A 19,452-nucleotide genomic window follows, 5' to 3' on the forward strand; every position below is an offset into this window, starting at 1 on the left:
GATAGAATTGGGGGATATATCCCAGCAATTACTTATGCCCCTAAAGGGCTAGTAATTAGGGCTCTACTTAAATCCCTATGTAGAGTAGTTAAGGCCCAACTTTTTGTGTTGGTCCTGTGACTCTCCCACTAAGAAAAAAAGTCCAGAAATTGGTGACTGCCATCATAACATTGTTTGCGATGGGGGGCAGAGGATGATCCCGGGTGGGATTTGCACCATTATTTTGAAGAAGACAACATTGATCTGCCTGGCTTAGAGCAGAGGACCAAGGGCCGGGACTCCTCGGGTCTGTGTCCTGCTCTGCCAATGACTTAACAATAAGCTCTTAGATCCTGTACTGCTTTGCTGTGCCTTGGTTTCCCCTGCATGTAAAATGGGGATGACACTGAAGCTGACCTTGGCCCTGTTATATACCTGGAGGGAATCGGACAAAGAGCACTGCTGGGTTACTGCCTAATTCCTGTGTCCTCTTTCACTCGAGTTAGAACAGCCAGGGAGGTGAGAAAGAGGCTGTCGGGGTCATTACAAACCCTGGTACCTCTGGGTGAAAAGCCTTCACGGTGTGCCTTTTTGCCTAAAATCCAGGAATTTTTTACAAAACAAAACTTACATTTGATCACATTTATTTTTGTATTGATCTCCTAATGGAGAGGGAGAAGGGAAAGGTATTTTAGTATTGTGACATGAAGTAAAAACACTTGAATGATTGTTTTCTTTTTTCTAAAGCAAATTATTTATCATTTGTAAGGTAAATAAACTGATTTTTTTTTTAAAAGCATCCCTTGCCTGAGAGATTATGTGTCATCATCACAGTACAATCTAGTTGTTTGGCTTCTTGATTAAGAGCTATTTTTGTATGGGTAGGTCTTAAGCCTGTACCTAGGACATCAGAGACCCATGTATCGGGGGGAGAGGGGGAGTATCCTGCTGTCCAGTGTGATTCCCAGCTATCATCCGTGCGTTCCTGCGTCTCAAGCATACCTGGCACCCAGCCCCTCAGTAGGGAGCCGGCTCTGGCTCATCTCAAGCACCCGGGAAAGCTTGGAGCCCTAGCTCTGGTGAGCTAAAAGGCTGGTAACGGATGCAGAAAGTGGCTCTGGGGGTAGGCAGGCGATTGCCCGCTTTTCTGTCCTAGCGACAATAGGGTCCTGCAAGGGGATGTCATGCACGTGTGCAGCTGCAGTTTGTGTCTGCAACCGTCCATGAAGTTTCCTCTGTCTATCTCTGCACTGCTATAGCAGAGGGGAGATGGCTGCTTCAGAGTTTTTGGTGGGTTCAAAGCTCTGTAGCTCAGCTGCTGCTGAAGGAAGAAACGTGGAGTGCTGATTCCCCCTAGTGAGGTGAATGCAGAGACGAGGACTCTTGCAGCCTCGGCCTTCCTCCGCTCCAGCTGCCAGAGCAACTTGCTCTCACAGTGATTTTGGAGAGGCTTTGAGCGCCTTGCTTACGTAGTCAGCACTTACAGGGGGTTGTCTGCGGACCTGGCTCCTGCCTCCTTCTGCAGCAGGACACTGGGACTTGCTCCCTGCTAGCCCCAGTTAAGTCCAGTTGCTAACCGAGGTGGGCTGCGCGCAATGAGAGAGAGGAGCTGCAGGGAGCCTGGGTGCCTTTTTGCTGGGACCCTGCTGTAGCTCTTTTTTTTCCAGTTACCAGGGCTGCTGGGAGGGGGGTGAGTGCTATCTGGGAGCACCTGGGTCATATCCCAGAGGGCTGGATGCACTTACTTTATAATGGTGAGGCTCTGGGCTGCCTGGATCATGCATAGCCCTGAGGAGAGGACAGGGCATCTCCTTGATGCTCTAAAAGGAGGATGAAGAACAGCCTGTAAGAGATGTCTCGGTTCTTCCCCAGTTCTCTCAGCATCACGGGCTGAGGCGTTTGCTCGCCAGCTGGGGAAGGCATCGTGGGGCACGACCATACCAAGCTTCTCCTTTGACTTGGTGGGCAACAGAGGAGCCTTTCATGAGCTGGCTCTGTGTTCAGCAGTGCAGGCTGGGGGCTGTTTTGATCTCTCTACCTGCGGCAGGGCCAGCACCACGTCGTGGGGGCTCTCACCTGTGCCAGGTAAGTGAAGGGCACGAATGCTGAATAACTACGGGCAGCGTATGCTGAGCTCAGCTAGACAGTATTTTTGGATTTGTGATGTGTGCTCCAGCAGAGCTGGGCTTTGAGGGGAGGAGAGCAACCAGGGCCCATCCCTAAGGGTGCTGCTGTCAGCTGAGCGGTCCCAGCGTGGGAGGGAGGTGGTGCCTCTGCTTTCCCGAAGCTCAAGCCACCTGCCTGGCCTGAGGCTAACCTGGGCCTTGGCGAGGTGCCCAGCAGCACCTTGAATCTCTGGAGCTGCTGCCCAGAAGCAGTGCAGATTTCCCGTCCTCCACAAGTGGGTGCTGCCGGATCGTGTGTGCGCGCCGAGAGCGACAGGCTGGCGAGGTCCCTGGGGGAAAGCGCTCATGGCAGAGCTTTCTGCAGGCCAAAAAGGCAGTGAAGGTGATGCACAGCTCCAGGATGTAGGGATGCATGTGTTTTACGCCCCAAATTACAGATTGATAGCTTGGTCCCTGAAAGAGCTCATTATCTTCCCATCCACGCAAGAAGAGAACTGCACTGCAGTACATTTGCCTTTGCAAAGGAAAATCCTTCTTCTTGATGCACTTAAACAACACTCTTGCAAAACAGCTGTTGCAGGCGGTGCCAGGGGAACTTCCTGGCGCAGAAGGATGCCGCAGTTGGCCAGGAGGACTGGTATAAATCCTTGCTGGTAGGAAAAGCAGTAGGGGATTTTGTAATGTCTTTCTGCAGTTTGTGCTTTCAGGGCCCAGCCAAAAGGCCACGCTCCACAAATCAAGTTCTCTCTGTGGAGCTTATCTTCCTGCAAGAGAGAATCAACTCTGGCAGCAAATGTGGAGAAATACCCGCATATAATGAGGATGAGGGTGGATAGGTCATTCATTGATGCCCGTGGGGGGAAAAAAAAAATCCATCAGGTGACTTCTGGCAGCAGTGTATCTGCTGGCATCCAGGAGTGAATCTCAGAGCAGGGTTAAAGCAAATCTGCCTTTGCCTGGAAAAGATGGTCATATTTCTGCAGCAGCAAGGACTGCTGATGCTTTGATACCTACCCTGTATTTTCTCTCTGCCAGTGGCAGCGGTGTTTGAGGTAGCTTAGGAGGTGTAGTGTCTCCTGCCTGCGTGGAAGAGTGCTGAAGCCAAGGGCAGTTCAGTGAAGGCCTTTGCTCCCACAGCTGTATGGGGAGCAAACTACTGAACCTTTCTTTTTCTTCTTCTTTCCTTTTTTTTTTTTAAATCTCCCTGTTCCATTGACCACAAAATAATAGTCAGAAAAAGCAGCTCATACCAGCTCCAGGGTAGGACTGGGCGCACTGGAGGATTCCCAGTTACTTTTTGAAGGCGCCTGCAGGGCCAGGAGAGGGCAGTGCATCCCTGCCTATCCGCCAGGACAGCATCCCAGCCGGAGGATGCCTGGGAGATCCCTGTACAGGCCCGGACCCCTGGTGCTCCAGCACAGGCCACATGTCTCTGCAGTAAGGGAAGAGTGTCAGGGTGCTGAAGGAGCAGTATCAAGTGAAAGAGCCAGCCAGCATGCACAGAAGTGCTCCGATTCGGGGGACAGGAGGCTCTCGTAGCCCCCCAGCCTCCCTAGGACCTTTCACTCGCTCCTGTGGCCCAGAGGCCCTTCAGGCTGGCTGGGAGCCACCACTAAATCCATGCCTGACGCAGTGAGGACACCTGATCGCGTCATCCTTCAACCTGGGGAAAAACCCAGACGTTGGGGACCATGCCGAAGCCGCTAAAAAACACCAGCAGCTGCCCCGGTATGCCCGGACCTTCAGGCCAGGCCGGCGGGCTCTGCCACGGCATCGGTGGCAGGAGTCCAGCCCCACCAGCAGCTCGAAACAAGATGCTTGTGCAAACCACCCCATGTCACCTTTCTGCTTCCTGGAGTAGCTCTAAACACAGCCCTAGAAATCTCCCTTTCGTTCCCCTTCTTCCCCATCCTGCAAGCATCGGTGTGACCCCAAGCGCTCTCGGGAACTTCCCCTCCTCTCCGCCCTCCCGCTTCCATTTCCCCCTCCTGTTCCGCGTTAGACTTTCTCTTCGCGCTTCTACCCTTTCTTTCCAGCGTGTCTCCCTCTCCCGAGGATTTCCTTTCTGACCGTGGGCGCCAAGGGCAGGCACTTCAAGGCCGTAACATCAGATTGGGTTGGAGGTTAGGCCCGGAGAGCCTGCCTGCCCGCCCACCCATCTCTTTGGAGAAACCTGTCTTTCCAGGGAGGGAGAGCAGCATGTGGGAAAGCCGAGAGCCCAGGAACGCGAATGAGCCGGGGAGAGATGAATGTGTGATAGCTTGTACCTGGCAGCTACCAATGGAGCGTGTTAACGCTTTCAGGATAGGTTTGAGCGGCGCCGGAGCCGGGGAGTTTCACGCGGGCCCCCTGCTACCTCGGCCGGCGGCGGGGGGGTCACCGAGGCAGCGCACGGGAGGGACGGGGAGCAGACGCAGCGCCCGGGGCCGTCGGGCTGACCCAACGCCGTGCTGGCGGAGGACCTGGCCTCTGGCAGCTGCCGACAGCAGAAGCCTACATTAGGGGTTTGGGGTTCCCCCCCCCACGGAAAGCCAGTTAAACGCTCAAGTTTTACACAGGGTGGAGAAGGTGGAAGAGGCCGTCTGCCCTCTCCTTCCCCTTCTCGGGGGACTCCCGAGAGTCCTGGGCCTAGCTCTGCCCTGCGCCTTCAGGCTGAGCGGCGTCGCCCTTCGGCTCTCGACGTCCCTTCTTGTGCTGCCGGGCCCCTGCGGGATCGTTGGTGGGTCCGGGCAGGCCCCAGAGCTGAGCAGCGTGGCCGGGAGCGGGGCGACGGCTGCTGTGGTGGGGCCGCAGCTCGGCGGGCTTGGCCGTCCATCTTGGCCTCCCCGACCGGCGCTCTGCAAGGGCCGGAGCTAAAAGCGCTTCGGGCACGGGGCGGCCGAGCCCGGGGGCTGCCCGCAAAGCCCCCCCCCCTCCCCACCCGCAATCCCGGGAGCAGGCAGGTGTCGCGGGGCGCATCCACGCGGCCCGGCCGGCCAGGGCGGGCGGGAGAGCCGCCTTCCTGCCTCCCTCCCTGCCTCCCTGCCGCCTTCCCACCCCAGCCCACGCCCTGGTAGGGCTGCAGGGACTCATCCTCCCTTCCCCGGTTACTAATATGCAAATGGGCACTTTTGCATGGGCCGGGCGCCAGGCTGCTGGGTGTCGGGGCGGCGCGCGGCGGGAGCCGGAGGTGGGGCGAGGCGAGGCGCGGCGCGGCGCGGCGCCGCATGCTCCCCTGGCCCTGCGCGGCGGGCAGGCAATGGAGCTGTAGGCGCCGTGGGGAGCGGACCCAGGCCCGGTTGGAGCGGCAGCGGGTGGGTGGCCGAGCAGGCAGGGCAAACTGGCAGCCCCCGGCAACCTGGGGCTGACGGCAGGAGGCTGGGCGCACCGCGGGTTCCCCTCCGCCGGCGGGATGGTCAACCTGGAGTCTGTGCACGCAGGTAAAGGGCGCTTGAGGGAGGACGGGGCTCGGAGCATCCCTCGCCTCGCTGAGCGCGGCGTCGCGCCCAGGCCCGCCAACTGTCACCCCTTTCCTCTCCCGCGCCGCGCAGCCGGGGCCCGCTTGGGAGCCCGCCGCCCCCACCTGGGCACGGAGGCAGCCCCAGCCCTGTGCAGGGGGGTGGGGGGCGGCAGGGCCACGCTGGCCGCGCGGCAGCGCGACTCGGGCCGCCGGCCCTCACGTGGGCCGGGGAGCAGGGAGCGAGGTGCCCCCCACCCCGGGATAGCCGGACGATGGCAGCTGGTGGCCGAGCTGCGGGGCCGGTCAGCGGGCTGGAGCAGCGAGAGGGGATGAGCGCGCAGCGGGATGCAGGAGGGCGTGCGTGTGCGAGGGACGGACGAGGCATGGGGAAAGAGGGAAAAGTAGTGGACAAAGAGGGAAAAGGAGGGGAGGACCGAACGAGGGGAGAGCAGTAGGAGGACGGGTTGAGCGGGGAACCAATGAGCGGGCGCACTCAGAAAGAGACGGATGCTTTCTAGGGGCTTGGACGCGGAGGTACAGCTTAGATGGTCCCACGTCTTCTCCGAGCAGACTTCCCCTGCCCGCCTAGCTGGGGAACCAGGGCAGTGGCCGCCAAACCTCCTGGAGCCGTGCTGAGCTCGGGCTGGCCCCGACGGCGAGGGGCTAGCTTCTGCCTTCTGCTCGGACCCCGCGCTGGAGGGGAGGGACTGGGCCGCGGGCTGAGGGCGACGCGGGGGGAAGACCGCAGCGACGGCGACAGTGAGGACCAGATCTTGCCTCCTGCCCCGGGGGCAGACACGGTGCATCTGGGCGCGTGTTAGAGACCTGTGCATGGAGGGCACGCGTGCTGTCCCCAGGCCGTGCAGGGCAAGGGGAAGGACACGTCCATCGGTCTGTGCTAGGGTCATTCCCTTTGCGTGTCTCAGTGAACCTCAGGGGTTTTGTGGTCCTGCTGTGCGGTGGAGACCCGGAGGTACCTGCCCGGCGCTTGCCGCCGCTTGACAGCAGCCCTGCGGGGCAAGCGGAGCGTGTGGCAGTGCCATCAAAGGCGGTGGCAGCCTGTCCCGGGGCAGCCGAGATGGCCAAACCCTGGGCTTGACAGCCACGTCGCAGCCTCCCCCCTGCCGCGCGCCCCCGCGGTCCATCCTGGGCCGGCGGGCAGCCCTCCGCGCGGCGCGGCCGGGGGCCGGGCAGCTGCGAGGCTCGCCGGGTGGGTTGGCTCGGCGTGTGAGCAGCTGCGATGGGCGTGCTGGCGTGCGGTGCCTCTGAGGGACGCGTGCCCCGCAGGCTCCTCTCCGCCCATCCGCTCGGCTTGTGCGCGACTCTTTCTTCATGACAGCAGATTCCCAAAGTCAACACCGTGCCCTCTGTCGAAGTCGGTGGCAGCGCTCCCGGAGCGCGTTTGGCCAGGAGCTGCTCCGAGCCGGGCGCCCGCTGCGCTGGGTTCCCCCAAATCAGCCCACCCCGCCAGGCTCCACAAAAGCCCAAACTTTAAGCAGCCTTTTTGGCAGGGAGGGAGACCGATCCAGGCCTGTTTTCAATGGCCGGAGTCAGAGCAGCGCTGGTGCCGAGGCGGCTCGGCGTGCTCGGCGGCGGGTGCCCGGGTGGTGGGCCCTCCGAGGGGCTCGCGCGCCCGGTCCCGCGCCTCCCGCGCCGAGCGAACGCCGGCGGTTTGGGCTCTGCAGGCGCTCCTCCCCGGCAAGAGCGCTTCCAGCAGCACAGCGTTCCCGGCGCGTACCACCGCCTCCTCCCCAGGCACCTGGCACGTTCTGGCTTCCTGCAGCCTCCGGAGGGGCTCTGGCACCAAGGGTGCAGCCAAGCTCAGCAGGGTCCGGGTCATGGTCTCAGCCAACCTGATTTCCCCCCGCCCCGCTACCACCGCTGGTTTTCATTTCTTTGAAGTCATCAGGCTGGTTGACCTCAGTGCCCATGTCAGAACAGCTACTAGGAATAAGGGCTTGGGAAAACTTTATTTGCTGACACCATTTGTTTCAGCCAAAATACAGATGCAGATACATCCTCAGAGAAGTGTCTGCACTGGTATAGTCTCTTTGGTCTGGGTGAAGAAACCAGACTACCCCTGTTCCAGGCCTGTTTGCTAGCTCAGGTACAGCAGCACATGTTTAATAAGGACTAGGCCACAGTGGCAGCTCCTAATAGGTCTGTGGTTGGCAGTTAGGCAGGTCTAAGTTGCATTATTTTCCCCAGAGATTATTTTTCATTAGCCTGCTTATTCTCTCTATATTGGCTGCCTCGCAAAGCTGTATGGTAGGAGCCAGCATTCAGTTGGACCTGAAGTCTTGCAGCATGTTTTGTCTTGAGAAATTGTTGGATGTGAGGGGTTCACATCCAGCTGGGCTTTATCGCTCTCTCCCCCGTTTATAGCAGAGGGCTCTTTGGTCTCAAAACAAAAGGTGTTTCCTTTATCTTGGCCGCATTTATATCATATCGGACAGTCTTTCCCTTGTATAGCTGCTCCTTGCTCTCAAAGACCCCCCTGGAGGATGACTTCTGCAGTTTGCTACCCCTAGGAGTTCAAAACCTGGTCAGCCCAAAACCACTTGGATCAATAGGGTTTGATCAAAAGGGTTCTCTTTTTCTTCCTATTTTTTTTTTTAATGCAAGATATTTAAGCTATAATAACTTGTGTATTTTTATGAGGGGAATTCGAATCTTTCTGAAGATGCAGCTCTTGCCCTGCACTACTTTATCTCACTTCATGCGTATGAGAGAATCACAGGTTTTTTTTTTCTTAGCTCCTGACTCCAGGAATTTAGAGGCCATGGATAGCGTATGATGTGCAATCAGGCTGCAGCTGCGGTCGCTCCGCTCCTGCCCGCTCAGGTTATAACGAGCAGAGGGGCTGATGGCTCCCCCCTGCTGCAGCGGCAGCAGGAGCAGGAGCAGGAGCAGGAGCAGGAGCAGGAGCAGGAGCAGGTTTAGGTTTGCTACAGCCACAGGGTTGTGGCTAAGCTCCGGCCCTGACGGGGCGAGAGGGGCCTGGCATTCAAGCACAGGGGTCCTTAGGGTGCTGTACAGCTCACGCCAAGTGCGTGGGGCACCTTTGGGTTACCGCCTTCCTGAAGCGTGAGGCTTGCTGCCCTCGGTGGTGGGGCAGGGAGGGCCGGACCCTGGGAGCCCGCTTTCCCACGGCCCCTTTCTCCGCCGCTCTGCAGGGCCTCGCTCGGGGCCGGGGCCGGCGGGAGCTGCTCCTCTGCCTCCTGGTGCAAGCAGTCCGCAAGGGAGCGAGTGTCCTACTGCTTGCGTTGTGTCCTTCGGGTGTTCGTTGGTCTCGGGGATTTGATAAAAACTACTCACAACATTTTTTTTTTAATAACACATACATTCATTCGTTGACTCAGGTGCCCACAATGAAATCTATATTAAATTCTTCTAAACTTGCAGACTTTCTAACTAAAGCCAACATCAAACTTCTGTATGGCTTAAAACTTTCTTATTTTATTTGATGAGAACTTGGCTTTTTGTAAGATTCTTTTTGGCAACAAGCAAAGCTTTGTGCTTTGTAGATTGCCTAGGTTAGGGTCCTTTGGCAATATTACAAGATAACTAGATGTTTATAGCTGCTGATAATTACTCTTTACTACAGTAGAAGTGCTTAGAAGCCCCATTAAATGTTCGTGGCTTAATTGGAGAGGGACTACTTCAAAAGAAATTGTTTTCTATCTCCTTTTTTTCCTCCCTCCTTAATACAATTGAACAAAAGAAAGTTTCTAAAGTATGTGAAAGCTTCTGCACTCCTTCTTTAGTATTAAACCTTGTCTTTTTTTCTTTTTCTACTCATTTGCTGGGGAAAAAGTTTAAATCTTCAAACTAAACAAAGTTATTCACTTTGGACCAAAGAATAGGGGAATTTCCATTTGCACACTGGAAGTTTCAACAGGAAAAAACACGGTCTGCCTGCTTTAGTGTGAGCAATAGAGAGATTTCTTCTCTCCCTTTTGGCCACACGGGAATAATACAAGATGCATGTTGGAAAGAGGAAAAGGGTTGCATGATGCCTTTAAGAAGGCTTCCACCTGCCTTTGCTGCCCCAGTAAAACCACAGCAAACACTCGCCCAGCTTCCACACTGTTGTTATTAGCCGATGCAAATCGGATGACTTCTGTGGCAGGGATTGGCTGCAGGAAGCACATGCAAATCAGTCAGTTGGTTCTTTATAAAAAAAATTGTTATTATCTTTTTTTTTTTCCTTCCAACTTGGCTGGAAAGAGTTAAAATTCCCAGACAAAGGGGAGAAGAGGGTGAAGGGGTGTCCATCTGAATTTGAATATTCTTCCTTCTTTAACTGAGTGTGCACTTTGGCTCTTTTAGGGAGGAGAGGAGCAATCTGTGTAAAGTTGACTATTCCCACCCTTTTCTTGCAGCTGTCCCCGAAGGCGAGCGTGGCCCCGGGTGTGGTGGCAGCCATCACTTCAAGGGTAAATGACAATTTTTTTTTGGCATTGATAAGGATGGGAGGAGATACGCTGGAGCTTGGCGGCAGGGTGCATTGCTTGCTCCTGGGCTGGGGACAGTGCTCTGGAGCAAGGCAGCTTCTTCATGGTGGGAGAGAGGTGTGAGCACAGGCTCGAGGGAGAGAGCAGGGTAAATAGTCTGCAAAACAGGATCAGATGTACCGAGCGAAACAAGCTGAGTTTGAAAGGGAGTGAGAGAAGCTGAGACCTTGCTTTCCCCTCTGAGCACATCTTGTTCTGCGCCTGCCTCTCTGAGGATGGTCCTTGTGGTGCGTGCTTTTACTGTCCTGGCTGGGCCATCCCTAAGGCAAAGGAAAGGATGTGGGAGGCCGGGGAAGATGGGAGGGCTCCCCGGCCGCTAAAGGTGTGTCAGTGGGGGACAGTGTCCTGGTGAAGCCTCGAAGTGGGAGCTGCACCAGCGAGCTAGTTGGGGAAGCCTGCCTAAAGCCCTGGGGAGAGGCCAGGGAGGCCTGGGAGGGCTCCTTGCCCTCGTGCTCTGCATGGGAAACGAATGATGCAAAAGGTGAGGAACACAACAGCAAATTGAGGCGGGGGGAAAGGAGTGAGGGGGATGCGAAGAGCAACAGGAGGGAAAGTGCGTCCTCGGAGCTGATGAATATTCTAGTGACTATGTTGAGGAATCAGAAATTTGAAAGTCTGATGGTTTATTATAATTACACATTCATTTGTGCTGTTTAGTGGAAGCGCCTGTTGCCTGGGACTGTGACCTGTTATTAAAATCAGTTGTGCCTCCTTTTGCAGAGATCAAGATGAGCAGTGATGCAGCAGACTCCACAGACGCTCGGCATGAACCCGACCAGGTGGAACCAGGTAAGGAGAGTCAGGACGTGGGGCCAGCCAGGGAAGTCGTGATGAGGGAGGGGACAGAAAAGGGGGGGACACGGGTGCTGGAAGTTCCTGTCCGTGCTCTGCTTGACTCCTGCTGCTGCTACCCTGCGCTCTTCCAGCCGGCTTGGGAGTTGATCAAGAATGCACTCTGGGCTAGGAGTGCCTTCGTAGCTTGATCAGCGTGCAAGATCCCTCTGTAACAGCAGTGAATGAATCATTGAATGAATTCATGTCTCATTGATGTCCTCGGCAGTTATGGATGGAAATAAGCTCGAGTCTTGCCAAATGAATAATGCCACTGAAGTATTCTTGGTCCGCTCAGTTTAGCACAAGCAGCTCTTCACTGAATGCAGGGTTCATGTCAGCAATGCTTCCTTAGACAAAACTCACAGAGACTCTGCCTTTTTGGTCACACATGTGTACAAACATGGAATTGGGAGGGAATTCTGGAATAATCGAATCCAGCTAGGTAATTCCAGCAAAAACATATCAGTCTTCATCTTAAAACCTGAATGGGTTTCCCATCGCCGCTACACCTACCCGACAGCTGCTGAGGCTCTCGCTGCGCTGCGGTTAGAAGCCCCAGTTTTCCTTGAATACGGAAAGCTGAAGAACAGGCACAGCCCTGGCGTTAGCGTCGACTCCTGCCCGCTTACCCACCGAGTCCAGCAGTGCCACAGGGTGCCGTACACACCGCAAGCAGCAGCATTCGTATGGCTTCTGACAGCCGCTGCCCGCAGCGGGCTCCGAGAACAAACGAAGTTTTTGGGCGCAACGGCCCAAAAACTTGCGGTCAGATTCATTTTTCAGCAAATAAACAGCAGGAAGAAAAACAAACATTTTTAGCGCTTGTTAGTTACTTTTGTAACAAATGCAGATTGTCTGAAGATGCGAGACTCATCCACAGACTTAGAAATAAAGACCTCCCAAACCTAAAACTCTCAGAGAAACGGCCAAAAAATCATTGCTGTTTGAGTAATAAGGAACCCTAAATTCAGGCGGTGGCGGGGGGGAGCGTGGAACGGCAGATTAAAGCTTTAATATAATGATCTTACCGTTTCTCTTTTGCTTGTGTCATTTGAAAGGAATTAGAAAAAAATGAGGTCTCAGTAAAGCCAGGGAACCGCAGGTGCGTTGTAATGGGACTCAAACTGCCCCTTTATTTACACCATACATGGAGGACTAGAAATCTTCTGTGCTCTCTGTTACTAAGTCGGGTTATCTGACATAATCTAAGGCAAAGATAAAATCTGGTTCTATTCATGGCCATGAACTCCTACTGACTTTGGTAAGGTCAGACTGCTGCTCCTGGCTTTCATTCGATCCCGAGCTAGTTTTTGAGATAAGGGTCTCAAAGCTGCCTAGCAACAACCATGTCCCCAGCTTCCTGAGCTCCTTTACAAACCCTGGTTCTTGCTACAGGGCCTCAAATGGGAGTCCAGTTCCCCTGAAATGTGCCACGTGTCTTGGCACACAGAGCTGATGGATAGCATAGTTGATTCAAGGTTAGGAAAGGCTGGCCTGCTTGAGTTAAGATTTTTGGTTTGGTTTTGGTACTGGATTTTACTAAAAGCAGTGGGAGACTCTCTGCCAATGTTGTGGTCAACAGGGTTAAATAGACAGCGAGCTGGCATCACAGCCGACTGGATAAAACAGGCTTTTCACTAAAAGCATCCTAGATAGCCCCTAGTGTTAGCTGTAGCACCTCTTTCTGGTGGAAACTGAGAAGAGAATGCAGAGAAGTGAAGTTAGTTTGTTTTAAAATAAGAAAAATATTTGCCACAGGATTAGCTCTGCTCTACCAGCCTTCAAATCAAGCAGGGAAATCAGAACAAGTAAATCTCCTTCGGTTACAAAAGAGTGACGCTTCCCTGCAGCCTGATACAAGGAACCTGTTTAAATTGTTCTGTTTTCAACACAATTCCCGTAAGAGGTTGATGTGTTCAGGATCTTCAGAAATCACCACGTTAGAGGTTAGCTGTGATGACAGACACTGCGGTGAGTTAGCAGCTTCTTGTGGGACTTGGGCGTCCTCTCCAGCACCCGCTCACCACCTCTCCTCGGGGTGACCGGCTGCCTTGCAGGGCTCACAGCAGGATCATATCCTCACCTGAACACGTGGTGTTGCAGGTAGCGCAAACATCTGGGGAGCGGTGACGCTTCTCCAGATCAGCCCTACCGACAGTCGCAAGCAGCTAGGCCCACTGAGGGGCTGCCTCGATGCTTTACCTAAAACCGCGACAAATCCTTGTCTTTATTTTTTTTTTCCTCTTTCCAACCATTCTGTTTATAAACAACAAAGCACTTTGTGCTGAACTTCCCTGAAAGTTTTTATTTCCCCTGATACGCTTTGTTAGAGGAATATTTACTGCAACGCCTAATAGTTAGGTGTTTTGTTTACCAGCTTCATGTGGGAAAATTTGTTTTCCAATGACTCATTAACTGAAGACCCATTTCCTAATGACCTGGTCCAATGCAAACAGCTGCCCGGCGTTCTGGTCCCCTCAAGAGGACAGGGCAGTTACCGAACTGCCAATATTCCAACTTACGACAAATGGAAATATTTCTAGGTGCAGATTTACAAAGGCCTTTGATCACCAAAAGATGCAGACTGGCTCCAAGAAGAGTGTTTAAAAAAAAAAAACACTTGAGAAAGTTAGGTGCCAAGAGGCTTTTATAAACCAAGCCTTGATCTAAAACTGATGCCTAAAGATCTGATGGGAAGTGTCATTAGCAGAACCATAATCTCAGCCTTTCATTTCTCTGCCAGTTCTAGGCTTACAGGCAAAAGGGGTAATTTGGGGCATTGTTTTACTTTGCAAGTGTTTAAAATAATCTTTTTCCTTTCTCCCTCCCCTTCTTTCTCTCCCATTTCTCCCCTCCCCTTTTTCCTCTTTTTGCTTTTTCCGCTCTTTTCACTGTTTTATTCTTTTCTGGTTTTTCTTTTTAAATTGTCAATGTTTTCCATCTTTCATAGGCGGTTAGGAAAGCTAGGCTTGCTTTTTCTTTCTTCTCCACACCTATTTCACAGGAAACATTTCAAAACTTTTGGTAACATCTTCTCCAGCAAACATATTTTGTTTTTTTTTCCCCCCCTCCATGTCTCCTAGCTGCAGTGAAATTTTGCCATTTGAGAAAAAGCTATTATTGAAACAAAGAGAGAGATCGCCCCGCATGCAGTCCCGTGCATCTGGTGCCTTCCTCGGCTCTGCCTCTCTTCCCGCGGCAGGCGAGGGAGGGGGCAGCGGGGACGCGCGAGGACGTGGCCCGGCCGTCCCGCTGCCTCCATGGGGGGTAATGACAAGCGTGAGTTCAGTGCTTGCCTGTGAGCTCTTTTCATCTTTTTAAACTGATGAAAGCCATGCCAGCAAGTTCTGGGGTGATTTTTTTTCTTTTTTTTATGGGAACTGTGGGGGCTTGGCACTGCAGAGTGTGGCCCCTGGTCTTGCAGCCGAGAGGCAGAGACCTCCCCCTTCTTGTGGTTCATCTAAGCCCTCGGTATCTGATGCAACAAAACGCTGAGGTGGGGCTTGCCTCCGTCTGCCTGTTTGTTTGTGTCAGACACTTGTTCCCCGTTTATCTGCTCCATCAAAACAGGTTACACCAAGCAAAGCTACTTCCCTTTGATTTCATCTGTTGAGGCTATGGGGGGGAAGCCAAAGCTTTAACAAGAGGGCGATAGGGAAGCTCTTCAAACGCAACCACGGGTAACTGAATAGCTGCAGGCGCTCGGAGCATCTTCCCTCCCCGCCCTGCAGAGCGGGGACCTGGACAGGCGCCTGGGGTGGGGCGCACGGGGCACCCCGGCGGGGGCACGGCGGGCGCGAGGCACGGCCGCCCCGCAGCCCGCGCCGGCCGCGGGACGCCGGCGCCGCGCTGCCAGAGCTGGGATGCGCCGAGGTAGAGTAGTGTGGGGTGGGGGACCCAGAGGGCTGGGCGCTGGGCTTGCTCCCGGCTCCGGTGGCGATTGGATTGTGGTTATCTAACCCTCACGGCTCGGGAAAGGTGTCAGGGGCTTGAGGAAGCAAGAAAGACCCTTTCCACTTAAGCCCCGGCACTCAGCAAGGTGCTGAGGAGCAACGAGGCATCTGCTGCTAGGGTCTTGCAGAGTGTCTCCTCTCTTCTGACGGTCGCTCCCTGAAACCTCGCCTTCATCCAGCTTATGCCTGCAGCAGGGTGTCAGCGAGCGACGAGCATCTTCCTCCACAGCTGTCCAAAGACCACCCAGGCCCCCTGGTAGCGGAGACAAGAAAGCAAGGCCTCCAAAAGCAGGACTCTAAAAGCTCTCGCCCAAGCAATAAGCCCCTCCGGTACCCCTGCTCCTGACTGCGGTGCCAGGGCAGGTCGCGTTAAGCCCACGCCGGGGTGGATGGCGCATGGAAGAGCAGAGACCTCGTCTCAGGCTGTCTCCCCGCCGCACGCTACCTGTACGACCTTAATTAGTCGTCTCCGTTCCTCAGCTGCAAAGAGGAGGTGCCCGCCCCCCCCCCCCCACCTCTTTGCTGGGGCGTGAGCTCTTTGGGGCAGGTGCTGCTCTGCCCAGAGATGGACACAGCACCCAGCAGAGCGGGGGCCTGATTTCTGCAGGGGTCTGGGGGCACCGGTGTTTAGCATATTCCAGTTGTAGCTTCCTCGGCTTTCTGTTTAGGGTTTCTTTAAACTCTTTGGCTCAGGCTTGAATAGACTATGGGGGGCCTTTTGCCTCTGCAGCAGCTTGTAACTCAGGCCAAAGCACAGGTGCCCAAACTGCATTATCCTGAGCAGTGCGACGGGCGCCGTGAAATGAGTTGGTGGGTGCTCAAGGTATGCTGTTTAGTGCAGGCAGACCCTTCTTGACAGATTCAGCAGGAGAACCAAAGGATGCAAGCTCTGAGCTTTTCTCTCTCGCCTTTTGTTGCTACCTCTTCAGATCTGGCTGCAAACAGATTGTCAGGCCAAAGTCTTTTGAGGAAACTTGTCCTGCCCCAGCTCCACGCTGAGCCTTGTCCTTGGCTACGCCTTTGCTCTCCAAGGCTAGCTCTCCCTCGTGAAATTTTCCTCAAAGCCTCCAGGATTTCTCTTGTCTTTTCCCCCTCCAGCCATGAACAGCCCCAGGACAAGTCCCAAATAAATAAAAGCAGCAGCAGCCGGGCTGGAAACAGCTGGTTGCTATGGCAATTGGGCCTGCTCCGGATTTGCATAAGGCTGATGATTTTCATAGCACAGCCACATTTAAGGCAAGCAGGAGAAATTTCCATATTCCCAGCTCCAAGTCAGTTGGGGCGTGGGGCAGGCCAGGAGGGGGATATTTGAAATGCAAATGAAGGTGATTAGGGTTTGAGGTTGGCTTTTTTTTTTTTTTTCTTAAACATCCCATTATGGAAGAGGATAAAAAAGGATGAGGAGGGGAAAGGGGAACAAAAGGCTGGTTTGACTTGAATTAGAGGGGCAAAGGAAGAGCTGGTCTGATCTGCCTCTTGCCTCTGGTCTAAGACAAGAGACTTGCCCTCTCCCAACACCTGCAGGTGAAATGTTTTCCGTGGGAACAACTGTTGCCCTCAGGTTTCCTTCTGGAAACTGCCCGAGTCTGCCACTCGCTGTCCTGTTTTCTCCCCCCGTTCCCTGCCCCACGTGAAGGGTATATCGCACTCCGAGCTGTGGCGGCACTAGACGAAGTGATTTCTTTGAGGCCTCGCTGACAAAGGAAAGGTGTTTTTATAACCCAGGGGGCTGCCACCCAAATGAAACACTTTGAACCTTCAGTGAAAGCTTCCCCTGGAGTCTTCGTAGCCATCTAACTGAGTCCTTGCTAACCTTGCTTTCCTTGCTAACTGGCCGCAGCTTTCCCATGGAGACGGTCGGATGCTCTGGTTTTGTCTGTGGTGTCAGTGTAAATGGTTGACATGAAGACTGCTGCCCTACCTGGCTGCCTTGAAAACTCCCCGTTGGCTCCACACTTTCCACTGTTTCCTTCAAAAAACACTTCTTAAAGTAAGCCTTGGCAGCAGCGAGCATCGCAGCACGACGCTCGGGGAATGGACCAGTGTCTGCTCTGCTCCAGTTTCTGCTCCCCAGTGCCGCTGCACGCCAGCGGAGCGAATCAGGGTTAGCCGTTACAAGGAAAAAGAGGTGATTTAAGTGGGGCTCATGGAAGGAGAGTCTGTATCACCCAGGGCTTCTCCTGCAAGTTCTGCAAAAGTTGCTGCTCTAGGTGTTGGGAATGGTATAGTGATATCCATGCCTTGACAGTCACTCAGGTCTCCAAAGTGAATTCTAATACTGAGGAATTTGTCTGATGTTGAATATCTTTTGTGTTTAATAGAACCACATCCTTTTCAGTGCAGGTTAGTGTTTTGTGTCATTTACAGCAGGTGGGCCGAGTATTGTTTATGGTTAGAATGACTATTACCACTTTTTCCTTTATCCGTTCTTGGTTAATCTTTCAACTTTAGGTGTTGTTTGAGCTGAGAAAGTTGAATCTTGTATCAGTTAATGATAGCAATTTAATTTCTCAGCTTCTAGAAAACAAACACTGGAAGGTATTCTGCATCTAGCCTGCTTTGTCACTCTCTAATGGCTTTGTGTGTTATCAGCCGAAATGCTAAAATACTTTGGGATAGGTGAGATTAATCTTGATTTTAGACACTCAATACTTTGATGCTGAAGTCTGACCTACTCACCCCGGGCACCTTGTAAAGTCGATGGTGAAAATAGGTATCTCCAGAAGGTGATTCATGTCTCTGCTATCTGTCTTGAGGGTGAGCTGAGTTGCCCTCTAGAAGTGCCTTGGCTGCAAAGGGAGCCTAGAGCAATTGGCGCAGAATTAGACGCCTAAAAGTTAGACATCTAAGCCCAGGCAGCTGCATCCCCTGCCTGGTGTCTGCCTGGCACTCTTCCTCCATCATCGTTCAGCTGTTCTGAATTTCCCTCCCAAATGCATACTGTAAAAAGCTGATTCCCTGTGGGAATTCCCCAACACCTGTTAAAGATTGAAATCACTTCTAATTCCCTGTCCTTTCTGCACAGCCGAGACCAAACTGTGAGGTGAATTAAGCGTGTCGTAGGGTGGGAAGGAGAATAAAGTGAGCATTCTGGCTGCGGCCCTGTTTTTCTCATCAGGTGGGGAGCCATGCGCGGCTGTCACTACCCGTAGGTGACATCTGCATGTCACTGCATGTGTTTGCCTTGCTAAGATGAAGGTGTGCTGCAATCCATTATGGTGCTTTTATCCTCAAATGCTAGACTGGCTGGGTGGCTTTGAGTGGGAATCGTGTCGGTTCTGATAGAGCGTTTCTATTTGGTTTTCATGGTAAACAAGGCATTCCAGGCGGGGGGAATAACGGGGGGGGGGGGGGGGGGCGGGGGGGAGAATCCATCCGGAACTGCTCTGCTGCTCCCATCCCCAGAGAAACCTCCCCAGGCAAACTCGCACCAGATCTGATGCCAGTGCTATGCAAAGCAGCTGCCAGGTGAACCAAGGAGAGGAGCATAGTCCTCGTCTGCTGTGCTGCTGGGAGCCAGCGGAGCTTATCGCTGCCTTATTCCCTCTGTCCAGAACACCCATATCCTGGGGTTCGATGGGGCAGCTCCCTGGAGATGTAGAGCAAGGGGCTCAAAGCAATCTTTCTCCATTTAAATCCCAGGGCTTCCCTAGTTTGATGCAATTTAGGGAGGGGAGGACTGCGTCTAGCAGACTCTGGAGACTTTGGATCCCACTGTGTCTGGCTGGTGTAGCAAGAGGCGAGTTATCGGCTGGTATGAAGCTCCACCAAAATTAGTGGAGTTCTGGCAGTTTACAGCAGCTGAGAATCTGCTGCCACTTACATTTTCCTTTCTTTTTATCTCCTGGAGCTAAAAAAGATTAAATCTTAAGTGCAGTTTGAACAACCATTCCTTTAAGGAGAGAAATGACTACTTCAGTGTGGATCTAATGTTGATAGAATCTGTGAGGAAACTGGGTCTATTTTTAAAATTTTTGTAGGAAAGTTACTGATTTAACTGAAAGAAGAGAGCTGTTGTCCTTACCACACGCAAACCTTGGCTTGCAGCTGAAATTCTTAATTCTACTTGACAGGCAAGCTTTTATTGAAATAGAAAAAGATGAGAATTGTTTGCAAATCAATCTGTGCACAAACACTCACTGGTCCTGCTGAAAAGTTGAAGATATTTGTGTATCCAGTTCCTATTTACATAACCACTGGGAGTAGAAATCACCCCGCCCAATTTTAAACATCTCACTGTTGGACATCTAAGCCTTAACTAGTTGCCCCTGGGTCCCTTTGTAGGCAATAAAGAGAAATAGTCATCTCCAGAGGGCCATTCATCTCAGCCTAAGATAGGCGTCTAAGATAGGTCAGATGAATGGCCTCTGGAGGTGCCTATTGCTCTTCGTTGTCTACCAAGACAGCCTGGGGCAGATAGCTCAGACTTAGACGCCCAAGATGCGACTGATTTAGTGTCAATCTCTCATGTGTGTTTCCAGCATGTTCCATTGTCGCAAAATGCCTGGCTGAGGTGCTCTCACCCCGCTGCCCCGATTTGAGGTGGGTAGTGCAAGAGAACAGAGCCTAGGACTTAGGGAAGCTGTGTCAAGGCTTGTAGGAGA

At 53.4% G+C, this 19,452-nt stretch overlaps 1 protein-coding gene across 1 annotated transcript in view; it reads left to right on the top strand.

The window, feature by feature from the left end:
* The first annotated feature begins 5,296 nt into the window (after positions 1–5,296).
* The window catches only part of POU2F3 (POU class 2 homeobox 3), a 44,587-nt gene continuing 30,431 nt past the window's right edge, over positions 5,297–19,452 (top strand). Inside the window, 5 exon segments of the mRNA XM_068916692.1 lie at positions 5,297–5,335; positions 5,337–5,396; positions 5,398–5,524; positions 9,930–9,983; positions 10,782–10,850. Coding sequence (XP_068772793.1) covers positions 5,312–5,335; positions 5,337–5,396; positions 5,398–5,524; positions 9,930–9,983; positions 10,782–10,850 — 334 coding nt within the window. The 5' untranslated portion in view covers positions 5,297–5,311.

The sequence above is a fragment of the Struthio camelus genome, chromosome 22 (assembly GCF_040807025.1).
Source record: "Struthio camelus isolate bStrCam1 chromosome 22, bStrCam1.hap1, whole genome shotgun sequence".
NCBI classification, from domain to species: Eukaryota; Metazoa; Chordata; class Aves; order Struthioniformes; family Struthionidae; genus Struthio; species Struthio camelus.